The sequence below is a fragment of the Tamandua tetradactyla genome, chromosome 1 (assembly GCF_023851605.1).
Source record: "Tamandua tetradactyla isolate mTamTet1 chromosome 1, mTamTet1.pri, whole genome shotgun sequence".
Lineage (NCBI taxonomy): Eukaryota > Metazoa > Chordata > Mammalia > Pilosa > Myrmecophagidae > Tamandua > Tamandua tetradactyla.
Window position 1 is genome coordinate 209,842,426 of NC_135327.1, and position 13,660 is coordinate 209,856,085.

Below are 13,660 nucleotides of genomic sequence, written 5' to 3' on the forward strand. Positions count from 1 at the left end.
CTGAAGCCTAAAGTGTTTACTATCTGGCTCTTTGCAGAAAGCTTTTTCTGACCCTTGTCCTTTATGAAACAACACATTGGAATCTTTCAAAGGCCATAGGTGCAAGGACATGGTTTATTTATTTCATCTAAAATGGGGGTTCTTAGTCTTCACTGTGTATCACAATCACCTGAGGAGCTTTTGAAAATCTCATGTGCCAAGGTCCACCCCCTAGACCCTCAGTTCTCACTGGCTTTCTGGTCGACCCCAGAGTAGCCAGGGTGGAGAATCACAGTCTAAAAGGGAATGTTAGAGCTCTCCAGGCACCAGCCCACCGCAGCTGTCTCAGCTGGAGCGTGGTGCCCACACTCCCCTAAGTGACAAAAGAATCCCCTGTTCTCATTCTGAGTTTCTGTCCCTAAGATTTTGTGCCTCATTGATCAAATAGGCAGACATTTAAAAATAAGAATACTAATGCCACTGTGTTTTTAAGGATATGGTATCCACAGAGTGGTGGCGGTAACAGTAAAATAAGCTCCACCACTTCGGGAAGCATTTTAGGAGTATCTAGTAAAAATGAAGAAACACACACCATATTCAGGAATTTTACATCCGGATATATATCCTAGAGAAACCTCACATAGAAAGATATGAATCAAGATTTTCATTGCAGCACCTTTTGGAAAAATTGAAAACTTAGTTCCTAAATTCCTGGTTAGAGGAAAGGTAAATAAATTGTGGTATAAGTGTGAACTAGAATATTATATAGCTAAATTTAATAACATAGACCTGTATGTATCAAGATAGATGAATTTCAGAAATACAATGTTAGATGATGAAAGCAATTTGCAAAATAATATGTATAATGTAACTGATAAAAACTCACACATATATATTATTCATGCAATTGTGCATATGTGCTAAACTTAGAAACATGTTTGGTTAGACTACATTACAACTTCCCTCAGGAAGGGAAGGAGGGAAGTGGAATGTGGGGGGTCAGAGGATGGCTTCACTTGTGTCTATACTGTTTCATTTCTTTTGCCAAAGATGATTTGAAGTAAATTTGCCAAAATCACAATTTGCTAACTCTACATGATTGATACACAGGAATTTATTTTAATATTTGATGCACTATTTTTAACATTTGAAATAATACAGATTTTAAATAATACAAATATTTAAAGTGAATAATGATAATTTAATTTTTCTTGACTAGTCATCTTGGACCATTCTTCCCTGATAAAGCTGCTCTCTTTAGAAAATGTTAGTCATGGATTGCCATGTGATCTACTGAAGGCCTAATACTTTTTATCTACTTCATGCTACTAACAGAACATAGTTTCTGAAGCATAAATTAGATTAATTTCACATTCTATAAAATTCTATGATTCTATGCTCATGAATATTCTTGTAGAATGCTAAACTCTCAGCTTTAATGTAAAACATCCTGACGATTGCAGTAATCAATAGTTCAGTTACCTTTCCTTGAGATATATTCGATTCTGGATCTAGTCTTTTGTTATCTCTCTTATTTCTCAAATCACCCCTAGGGTAGGTCACATTACCCCTCTTTTATAAATGAGGAAACTGAAGTTCAAAGAGATGAAGTTGTTTGTCCGAGGTTATATCATTTGATAATTGGTGGAGCTGAGATTCAATCCTAGGAATGTTAGATTCTCCTCATTTCCTTTTATTGCTGCAAAATTGGCTTTGTGCAAATGCAATGGTTATCAGTTTCTTGGTCATTTTCTACACTTGATCTCAGCTAAAAGGCCGAGAAGCGATCTTGGCTATTTTTGAACAACACACTTTCCTGGTTCTCTAGAAGATAATTATTATGCCAAGGTCATAGTCTTCAATCAATGTCTGGATGGATATGTGAGAAACGTTTGGCCTGGCTTTAAAGAGCTGTTTCATCTGGAGAAGTAAGACCATGTGCAAGGCATTTTCCTTTGAGTGTACCATAGACTTTGCCTTAGGAGTCAAAAAATCTCCAAGGTTCCTTGGGGGTTCCATTGCAGGTTGTGAATGAGTTTTTTTTCTTGTTGAACGAGTGAAAACTTGAGGTGATTTTTACAGCTAAACAACCTCTTAAAAATCGACTTTGAATGCCTCACTAAGTATTGACACATAGACACATTTCCCTCACTCCAGCCCTGAAAGCTAACCAGTGGTAAGACCTGGCTGACTCAACAACCACACTCCTGATACATCATTTTTATGACATTGTTGTTGAAGAATAGAAAAGAAAACAGTTCAATTTCATGGGCACAAAGGAGGCCTTTGAAAGTCAGGTAACTTTGAGAGGTATACTGATAGTTTAGAATGTTCTTTTCAGAGTTGCTGTGCTGACTGTTATTTCAGGTTAGGATGAATTGTTCGGTTACACTGCTACAACTACTGCCATCATCTTTATTAGGAAAATAAACTGAGCCATCAACAGGGTATTCCGAATGGAATGTGGTGGGCCCTGTTTTGAAAGTGTTCTGTATTTGTTCAAATCCTAACTTCTTACTAAGTCTAATTTTCTAAATTGTGAGATGGTTCTACTATTACTTTCTGTAGCGGTTTGTCTCTAAAATATTTGGTTTGGGGAGGTTATTTTGTTCAAAAGAGCATATCTGACTGCTTTATACATTATCGAGGCATATCATTTATTCACAATCTATTTGATAAAACAATAACCTTCCAAATATCAGGCGTGAATCTTAACCAATTTTTGTTAATCATTATGCATTTTCAGGAATGCACACAACAATGAGCTCTACCATTTAGGATATTTCAGATCAAGGGATAGAATATTGAATCATCCATGCAGTTTTCCAAATTGAACGTAAAATTTAAAATGGAAAGAAAAAAAGGAGAAGAACTCGTACAACTGCAACCCCCATGCCATATTGCCTAGAAACCTGCTTGGAGCTTACTAATTTCTTATTGATTTCTTACAATGGGAGGATTGAGTGAGATTGTTAGTGTTATTAAAGCATCCAGCATATCAGATGACCTTCGTTGCTTTAGAACAACAGAATTTAAAAGCCAACACTTTTCTCCTCTACCCACACTATCTTTTTCATGCACTTGTTTCCCACTCTAAATATCCATTACTCTCATTGTTAATGCTTTCCATGGCATAAGACATGATTATTAAATTTTGGTATGAGGACCCCTTCCATTTAATGATTGCTGATTTAAAAATGCAGACTTATGGACCCTATCCCAGACACGTTAGATGGAATATCTGGGGGTGATATTTATCCACTGGTTTTGAGAACCACTAGACCAGAGGTTAGATTCCTCTCAATGGGCCGCATGACTTTGTTTAACCGGCCTGTTGAGTCAAAGCAATGATTGCAAAAGTGCAGATAGACCTCAGTTTTGACTTTATATACCAGGAGCTGTAAGGACACAGTGTGGTACAGTGCAGTGGTACTTCATGGGCTCTGGATTCAAGCCATTTAGAGATCAAATCCCCTTCTGATCATTAACATATATGTGACCAGTGGGCAAAGCATTCAATTGGTCTCAATTTCATTTTTTCAAACATAAAAGGATTTTAATAGCATTTGCTTTGTAAAACTATAATGAGGATTCACTAAGGTAGCACATATACTGTGCTTAGCCGAAAGTGTAACTTATTTCATAGAATTAGCAGGGAAAAAGCTTTAAGCTTTTTCTAACTTGTTTCTTTTTTTGTCCAGGCCCAACTTCTCTGCCTCCTTATTATATTTGCTGGCATTCCAGATCATTTTTTTCTAGAAGTTCCAGAATACCTTAGAAAGAAGGAGTAACATGCCTCCTCATTTCTCACAATAAACCTGGTTCAAATAGTCACAATGGAGTTGACATCTTTGAGGTTTAAAGATTTCTGTGATGTTTCAGAGATCTAGGCTTGACAACTTGAAATTGTCCCATTCTGTCATTAGGTTTTAGTGGTCATATGAACTTCATGGTATTCTCCACATCGCAAAACAAAATCTACCTGCACACCTCTTCCTTTTTGTTGGCAAGGCAAGCGTTGATTCTCACAAAAACTTACTAAGTACATACCGAGTGTCAAGAGGTAACTTTGTTAGGTGCTGAAGCATATAGAGTTTTGCCTTTTGGTAAGCTCATGGTCTAGTGGGAGAAACAGAAATTCATGTGCGATACGGGTGGGGCTGAAAGGATGCAGGAGGCTCTGGGTTGTGTGGGAAGAGAAGGTGCGCAAACCTGGTCTGTGTTAGGTAGGAGCAGGGATGGCTTGCCCCATGGGAGAATCATGAGCAGAGATCTGGCCTTTGCTGAGTGACACCCCACCCCCACCCCCAAGGCTTGGATTTTGCTTAAAGATACTTCTGGTTATGGTAAACTCACCCCAATTTGCCAGGCCCCTGCTGGAATTTTGCTCTGGTGATTCTACACGAACTTTTCACAGGACTCAAACTCTGATTTTGCAAATTAGCATTTTCTTCTTCCACATGATGGGTATTAAGTAAGTTACATTCCCTTCCCCTGAACCAGGAAATTATTCTCATTTTTTTCCCTTCATTTACTTAATAGGTTTCACATACTCAATTGTCACATAGAATAATCTGGAGATAACAAGTCAGAAAACCAAGAAGGCTCCTATCTCAAAATATAGACTGACTCTACCCAGGTTTAGGTGGATCTTAGCGTCAGGGGTTCTAAACACGCGGGGTGGGGAGGGTGGAGGTGGGGACTGTTCATATCTGTCCCTGCTGACATGCTTATATCTCTGTTCCCTTTCACAAACCCGGTCTTGTTCTTTCTGGCCTTTGTGTCTGTATACACACCGGAAGTCACACTGAGAAACTGAGAAGTTTGTGGGGGAAAGCTGGGGAGCTTTTTGAAGTTTAAATGGAGTCAGAAACTGACTTCATGTGTGTGACATTAGCTTCGCGCGTGCCTATTCTTCCTTTTGATGTTCTAGGGCAATTACCCACTGCAGGGCCTGTCCCTTATAAACCTTTTGCCCTTTCCCCAGATATACTCTGGGCACCCCCACAGCCAATTTCCTCTTGAGCTTGCTCATGAAGTGCAACAATAATTTTGACTTAGCCTCGCACAAGCCTGATTAGCGTGACAAATCTGCTCTTTCTTGTGTATGTGTGGACAATGGGTTCAAGCCATTTCCAACTAGCCGACATGTGCAATCATGAGCTTGTTTTTGAGTTTTCACTTACCTAGGCTTGACCTTCTCTCAGAAAGAAGTCTCTAGACATTGTGAACTTATTTGTCTCTAGACAGTACTTAAGAGCATGGGCTCTGGATTCAGCTGCACCTGGGCCCTGCCCGTGTGAACTTGGCACATTACCCAGGTCTCCAAGCCTCAGTTTTCTCCTTTGCAACTTGGTATAAAAATCATACCCCCTACAAAGGGTTTATTGTGAGGATTAATTTAGACAACGCCTGTAGAAGTTTTAATACCATCTATCAAATATTGTAGACACTCAAAAATGTATATTTTGTTATTATTATTATCAATAATTATTTCTGCCACATAGTTACAAGAGCTGCCATTATCCTTTAAGGGCATGAAACAGGATGAGCACTGTCCTACCTCATAGGATTATCTTAAAGGTTCTGAGATGATAGGATTTGAGGGGTTGATATGATAAATGTATTTGATTCTAAAATCTGTATTTGTTGTACACTTGGAATAATTCAAACTTGGGGTTCATCACAAGACATAAGAAATAATTGAGTCCTTTGATTCTATTCTGGGATTCATTCTCCCAAATAATTACTTTTCTTGCCACTGCTAACTCATAGTTTCATAATATGTTTGAGCTGAAAGTGGCTCCAAAAGAAAGAAGCCAGACTGGGGAAATCACATGTTAAAAGTCAGCTGCGCATTAATGTTCATTTAAAGGTTTACCCATCCTCCCACCTTATCCCAATCCTCCTCCTCTATCTCTCTCTCACTCTTATACACACACACAGTGATAAAGATGCACACACAGAACAACACACAAGCACAGACACACACAGGCATGCACTCAGGCACACAGACAGACACACAACATGACCTTTCAGATTTTTTTGGCACATGGCGCATTTTTAGGTGAATAGGATTGTTTCAAGTGTCTCGAGACCCTGCCCCCACAGGCAGGATGGGAAGCCAGTGATCCTTACCCCTTTACCCACTCCCCAGAGGTATCCACCAGGAACACAGTGTCTTGGTACATAAAATAACCACACTGTGTGTGTGTGTGTGTGTGTGTGTGTGTGCGTGTGCAGGGGGGTGAGGTGGGAGGAGACGCAGCCCTTCAGGAGAACACTGGTGACATAGAGAGTAGAGCAGAAGAGTAGAACTGATCTGGGAGGGGACAGGAATTCCTGCCACCCCACCCGCACCCCACCCCCATCAGGGACTCATACCACATACTCCATCTCTTGAAAAATTAATAATTAGGATTCCAAAGAGTTTTCCTTAAAGAAACCCCCTCCCAAAGAAACCACGTGCCTGGTTTCCTAAGTGCCAACAGTGGCAGGTTTCATTTCTGCCTGTATGCATGAGTAAATCTCCTTACACTTTCAGGTATCTTAAAATGAGGCACTGTGTCTTTTATTAGGTCTTTGCAGGTGACATCAGATTATCAGGCGGTTGCACATGTCCTTCCATTGTGGAAATCAGCAAAAAAAAAAAAAAGCAGTCAAATAACTTCAAACTACATTAGATAAACACTATAAGCAGCAGTAATAGAATAATCATGAGCAATTTGAAAACCGCCATGCACTAAAAGAAAATGCCTAAGTCAGAGAGACATATAGAAGGGGAAATGCAAAATGAAATTCTTTGCATTCTGCTTCTCTCACACATTGATTTGTCTCCTGAGCCTCAAGTACATTAGCTTGTTTGACAAAAACTGTCAGCAAATACAGCGCTAAGTTTAAAGGTTTAACACATCAAGGAATTGCCATTTTGGGGAGAAAGAGCAAAATTGTGTTTTTTCATGGTTGTGGTTAAACTTAGATTTTTCCAAGCAAAATATATTCTTCTGGATTTATTACGTTGGATTACGTAGGCTTCCTCATCTTTGCTCATTTCCTGCCATCATTCAAAAAGTGGAGAAAGCAGGTGGATAGTTTGTCTCTTTGGTGTGATTGCATTACTTTTATCAGCCTGATGAGTGTGAAATGCCCTTGTCTGCCTGGGTGCTTGCTAAGGGAGTTATCTATGTGTCTTTTCCTCCTCTGCCAACTCTCTTTCCGGGCCGGCCATCCTCTGTCTGGTCATTATGCACACCAGACTTCCTCTCAAGAATCGGCATCATAGAGAGCTTTGCAGAATGAGAGTATATCACTAAGAATGACATTGCCTGTGTCGGCAGGTCAGAAGGGCTCCAGAGAGCCAGCCATCCGATATGCCATGCTACATTTGAAGAGATAATATTGTTCCTGGTGAAGGCCATTCTGTTGTTAAGCAGTTGTAAAAAAAAAAAAAAAAAAAAAAAAAAGGACAACCGTTTCTCTCTATAAGACAAGGTCTACCGATAAGAAGAGAAAGGCAGGTAACCTTGATTCTCCATTCAAATAGGAAGGAGGTCATGGCACAGGGGACTGCTTACCATGATAGAATGCAGCATAGAATGCTTAGGCAACACATTTGCCTTCTCACTTGTGTCTACTTAGTTTGGTAAGGTCCTGGCATTTGCTGGTCATACATTGGCATCACAACAGAAGATAGCTTTCTTTGGTCAGGCAAGGCAAGCAGAAGACAGCTTCATTGCAAAGATTCATCCCCCATGATTGCATGAAGCTTTTCCCATACTCGTGTATGACTGAGAGGTAAGCAGATAAGGCCTGATAGGTGCCACCTTCTCCCATCAGAACCCTCAGTGCAAAGAGCATGGATTTTACATTCCAACAGCCTTGGGCTGATGTGGGCATCTCAACCTGTTCCTGATGTGATCTTGGGCAAATTAAAATCTCTGGGACAGTAGTAGGTAGAGAAGAAATGGGACCAGAAAGGGTGGTAATTTACTCACTTTTTAATATTTTAAGAAAAGTCTTAAAAACTTAGAATTATATGATAGAATCTTAGTCAAACCCACCTTAGTGATCAAGGGCTTCCAGGTTGGGGGCCTTAGAAAGGACTGCCTTCTCTCAGACTATGTTTCCCATCTGATATAGCTTTTCTCTTTCCCTTCGCTCTGTGTCTTTCAGATTGAGGGAGCCCATAGCTTCAGGGCAAAACAGTGATATAGGTCAAGGGATACAAAGGATCCAAGAAATCAATGATTAAATTCCACCCAATAGTAAAAAACTATAAAACTGTTTTATATTAAAACCAACCAAGATGTATTTTGGAGTAATGCCCAAATATAATAAGACATGAGCCTTCAAAGCAAGTTGATATTTGTGTCTAACTACCTAGACACAAATGTCCTCCCCATACATGAACATGAACACACACACACACACACACACACACACACACACACACGTATGCTATTTTCACCCTTCAAGGGAATCAGCACTTACTCTTTTTCTACCTATCATTGGCATTTGGACAGTTAATAGATAAGACTGAATTGGTAGTGGTAGAAAAAACTATTAAGACAGGTCTAATGAATTTGGAAGTTTATCTTTGAACAGGCTATGAGAATAAGATTCACCAAATAAATTAACAAAATGCATTACAAAATGGGGTGATTAATCCATTGATAGAAAATAATATTTTTCAAGTGTTTCAGAAGTATTTTTATATATCATAAACAAGAAAAAATTGTGTTCTTATCTGAGAATTTTAACCTATGAGTCAGTAATCTGAATTAGGGGAAAATTAATGACTAGGACAGCTAATTTTGATTGAGCATTTTCATGGCTCCAGGTCCTTGCCTAAAATACTTTTCATGTATTACCTTATTTGATTCTCACCTCAAGTTTATGATTTAGATTTTATTGCTATCCCTGCTTTATAAATGAGGTAACTGCCTTGCTCAGAGGTAAAAGTAATTGAGCAAGGTTACATAGCTAAAAAGTAGTAGAGCTTAAGATTTGAATTCAGAAAGTCTTGGCCACAGCACTGGACTGCTTTTCCTTTCCTAACAATCAGTCTGGAATCAGAAACTGTTACCCTGTGATGGTGTTGGAAGTGGAAAAGAAGAGAAGCTCCTGCACGGGATGTTACACTTTCAATAACCTCAAAGGCAAAATGCGATAATTTCCCAAAGAAACCAGACATTTTTTTTTCTCGAGTTCTTGGTCCTCTGGTTGCTACAAAAAGATGGCTACCGCATTTCCTCCACTCCCAAACATTCTCCACCCTTTACTCACTCTTTCATTTCTTTTTCTCCTTAGGAAGACTAGGTAGAGCCAGAATTACAGCAGTTTATGGGAGGGAAGAGGAGAAAACAGTGAGTAAAATGTCCTTCTCAAGATATTTCATCCACATGCCTTATCAAATAGCTTTGTCCCTATATCACATTCTGCCTGGTGTATGTGTGTGCACATGTGTGCGCTTGCATGTATGTGTTTTGTATATGCCTTTCAATTTCTATACATTTTCCAGTTTTGTCAAGTATCAATCATTGGTTACATTGACCAATCTCATGGAAATTTTCCAGATTAAATGATTCTAGAATCAAAACAATCATTTGCCCAGGTTTCACTCCAATTTTACTTTCTTTTTGTCCTCCACACCTTTACTTCTTCATTTATAAAATGAAGGCACAAGACTACATTATTATTAAAGCTCCGTCTGATTCTGACATTCAATGATTCTATGACTTCGCTTTTGTAGAAAAATCCAGGGTAATAACCTGAGTTCCCAACATTGTCAATTCCCTTTTATAATGTTTGGAAAGGTGCTATGTACATGTATATATTGTGTTTCTTAAAAACTGATGGTTGGGGGTGCAAGGTTAGTTCAGTGGTAGAATTCTCACCTGCCACGCAGGAGATCCGGGTTTAATTCCCAGCCCATGCACTTCCCAAATAAACAAGTAAACAAACAAATGAAAAACCAAACAAACAGAAATTCAGCAGATGGTGCAGCAATAAGGGGATACTTGCATGGGAAAAGAATGAAATGTGACCCCTGTCATACAGCATACAAAAAAAGTACCTGATGGCAAAATGGCTAAAATTCCAGTGCAAGCCCCATCCCTTGGTCAAACCAACAATCTTCCTGGCCGCCAATAAGCATTTTGCTTTCTTCCCATTCCGCCACAACAAGCACATTCTTAACTCATTTTGGCTTAGAAACGAACCCATCTGTTAGGTGATATTAAAATGCAAAAGGATGTTCATGTGGTTTGGAATGTCTCATTCCCCTATTTTAAATGCTTGACAATATGTTACAAACAAGAGGGGAGCATGCTGTGTGCCAAGAACCCCCAAGAATCATACACTCACACACACGCACACACTCACACTCACACCAACACTGTCTCCTCTGATTCTTCTTCCTGGTCTGAACAGAACCTGTTCAGATCCTCTTCCCCAAGCCAGCTTTGTGGTACCAGTATGACATTGCTTTTGTCTCTCCAGTTTCATGTGCCAGAAATGCTGTTTTAACAGGCAGGCACCAGTCCAGCTCTTTCATTGTTAAATAATGGTACAAGCAGCTTTCAAATAGACTGCATATATATATATATATACGGTTTGGAGGAGAAAAACACAGGAAAGAGAGGAGGGAGTGATCCAAGAGAACCAATGTGTTGGTTTCTATGGTCCTTGGAGTTCTCACAATCACATGATCAATAATGACACTTTCCAGGGCCGGAGGGTGTCTAGGACTCTAAGTGAGGAAGGGCACAGAATTTCCTGCTTTGAGAAGCCAGGACAGCTGATCTCCACCCCCTATTACCCCAAGGATCTCAAGACTCTGGGGACAGTTGAGAAAACTTCCTCCTCATATCAAGCCTGGGACTCCTTCCATGCTTTGGGAAAAGGTTGCTGCTTACTTAAATTATCTTCATCTTCTGTATTTGTGGCACCAGGGTTTAGGTACTTGAAGGGAGCGATGAAGGTTGACAATATGCTTACTTTGTCTGGAAAGAAAAAAAGAACAGGAAGTACACTTTTGACATAGAGTTTCAGAAAAACTCAATGCTTTCATATGTTCTTATTACTGATGTGTTGGACAGGGAAGGTTGAAAGGTCATTTTTTCAACCACTTAATTCTGGTTCAGTTTTCTATTGAATTTCTGCCAGCATTTTATCAAATTCCTCTTTCCATTCAATTTTAAACTCAATGATTTCTACCTTTCTTCTTTTCTTATTTTTGGTATTTCCCCTCTTGTTCCACGCCTCTTAAAACTGTAAGCTACAGTCTCGAGGGTAGCAATTATGCATCTCATTACAAGATGCTGGGTGGCACATAGTTTTCCATATCAAGGTCCCTTTAACAGAGAGAAATGAAAGCAAGTAAAAAAAAAAAAATTCACCTTTTAAAAAGAACCACGTAAATAAAGCCAAAACTGTTTTTCCCCATTAGCGAAGAATTTGCTTTGAGGACATGGTATGGAAAGAAAAAAATGGAGTTATCACAATCCATAGCCATGCCTCTTTTGGGTGTTTTAGCAGAAGTAGAAGAGGGGAGGAGAAGAAGCAGAGGAGGAGGACAGTGGGGAGAACAGATGACTGGCTGAGAGACTCTAAGAGCAATGGGTACTCCTCTGAATAGTATTCTTGGAAATGGGGAAGTAGAATAAAAGCTGTGCGAGAAAGCCTTGGAAAATGCCCTTCTACCTACAGCCCATAAATTGCTATCCCAATGATACTTTATGATAGCCGGGTAAGAAAAGGCAAGGCTAATCAAACTTACTGGATACCTCTGAATACAGAACATTATAGTAGGTGCATCTGAGAATAAAAATGGCCCAAACCAAGAAATGCCTTGGGTGACTAATAAATTATGGATATTTCCCCCTGGTCTCAGCAATTTCCTTTTTAAGCAGATATCTTGAAGAAGTGTGGATTGGGGGAACTATAGGGAGAAATAAAAAAGGATTCACAAGAAAAATTTCCTTCTTTTAAAGATTCCCATTTACTAAATTAAGCCACAGAAGTTAGGAGTATTTATCTATAAGTAGAACTTTCTCCAATACAGAAAAGATACCTTCCTTGGTTCTCAGATTCCTGCCTCTGAGCTGCACTTGCTGACTTCCCTCAAGTCTGCACAATTAGTTATATTGTGTTGTGAATCTTGACAACACTTATTTTTAAAATATTGACATTGGAGCCTGTGCTGGTTTGAAAGGATGTATGTACCCTAGAAAAGCCATGTTTTAATCAAAATCCCATTTCGTAAAGGCAGAATAATCCCTATTCGATACTATATGTTTGAATTTGTAATTAGATCATCTCCCTGGAGATGTAACTCAATCAAGAGTGGTTGTTAAGATGGTTTAGGTGGAGACATGTCTCCACCCATTTGGGTGGGTCTTGGTTAGTTTACTGGAATCCTATAAAAGAGGAAATATTTTGGAGGATGTGAGAGATTTCTGAGAGAGCAGAGAATGACATAGCCACGAGAAGCAGACAGTCTACCAGCCAGCGACCTTTGGAGAAGAAGGAAAATGCCTCCTGGGGAGGTTCATGAAATAGGAAGCCAGGAGAGAAAGCTAGCAGATGACGCCATGTTCTCCACATGCCTTTCCAGGTGAGCGAGAAACACTGACCATGCTCGCCATATGCCTTCTCACTTGAGAGAGAAACCCTGAACTTCATTGACCTTCTTGAATCAAGGTATCTTCCCCTGGATGCCTTAGATTGGACATTTCTATAGACTTGTTTTAATTGGGACATTTTCTCAGCCTTACTATAAACTAGCAAATTATTAAATTCTTCCTTTAAAAGCCACTCCATTTCTGATATATTGTATTCTGGCAGTTAGCAAACTAGAACAGAGCCATAGGAATATCAGCATTTCCTACCAAATAATGTTCAGGGTTGCAAAAGAAACATTTCCTATATTCCTATTATTTCTTCAAGTTGTCCAGGGCATTAATCATTATGTTTAGTTACTTTGCCATGCAAGATAATTTCCGCCTTTTTCTGAAACCAGCAATATTTGAATATAGACTTTTCTTTTTTTAAGTAGGTTTACTGCATTTTCATTATAGCACTTTTTGTATTTTTCTGTAATAAAAAGAGAACTGTTAATAGCGTTCTCCCATTTTGGTACTGTGTACCGTAATCTTAGTGCAATTTCTCTGGGAAATGTGACCTGGTGGTTTTGGATGCCGTTGGCCTCCAGGCATTCAGATCTACCGCCTGAAACTTGCTTTTTTATGTTGCTGAGCCTTTTTTTCTCTTTTAACCAGGACTTCCAGAGGCCACTGGAGTTCACACCTGAAGTTCATTCAGGACCCTGTTAACAGCTGTTGTTTTCAATAGGAACTAGCAACAATATAATTTTCGCTGAAAGAGAACTTAATGATTAAAATATAAACAAATGTTGCTTCTTCATTCTACCAAACAATAAGAATAAACCCAGAGAAGGATTTCTTCTCTCTGAATCATCACAGCCCAAGCTAATTTACAACAAAAGAATGAAGTATCTTTCTTGAATTATAATTTCATTAAGGGAGTCCAATAATACCACATAAGAGTGTGAAGCTCAAATGATTTAGTAAGAAGGATCTCAAAATGAAATTACAATCTTTCTAATAAAACAGGGCTACGAACCAGCACCCTACAAAAATACACCACTTCTGAGCTCACG

At 39.2% G+C, this 13,660-nt stretch overlaps 1 protein-coding gene across 2 annotated transcripts in view; it reads right to left on the reverse strand.

The window, feature by feature from the left end:
- The window catches only part of ADARB2 (adenosine deaminase RNA specific B2 (inactive)), a 609,938-nt gene that overhangs the window by 185,191 nt on the left and 411,087 nt on the right, over window positions 1–13,660 (reverse strand). The window contains exon 2 of one of the 2 annotated variants that reach the window (XM_077165452.1): window positions 10,896–10,982. The exons of the other annotated variant lie outside the window; for it this stretch is intronic. Coding sequence (XP_077021567.1) covers window positions 10,896–10,982 — 87 coding nt within the window. The remainder of the gene's footprint in view (window positions 1–10,895; window positions 10,983–13,660) is intronic. 2 annotated transcript variants of the gene reach the window in all.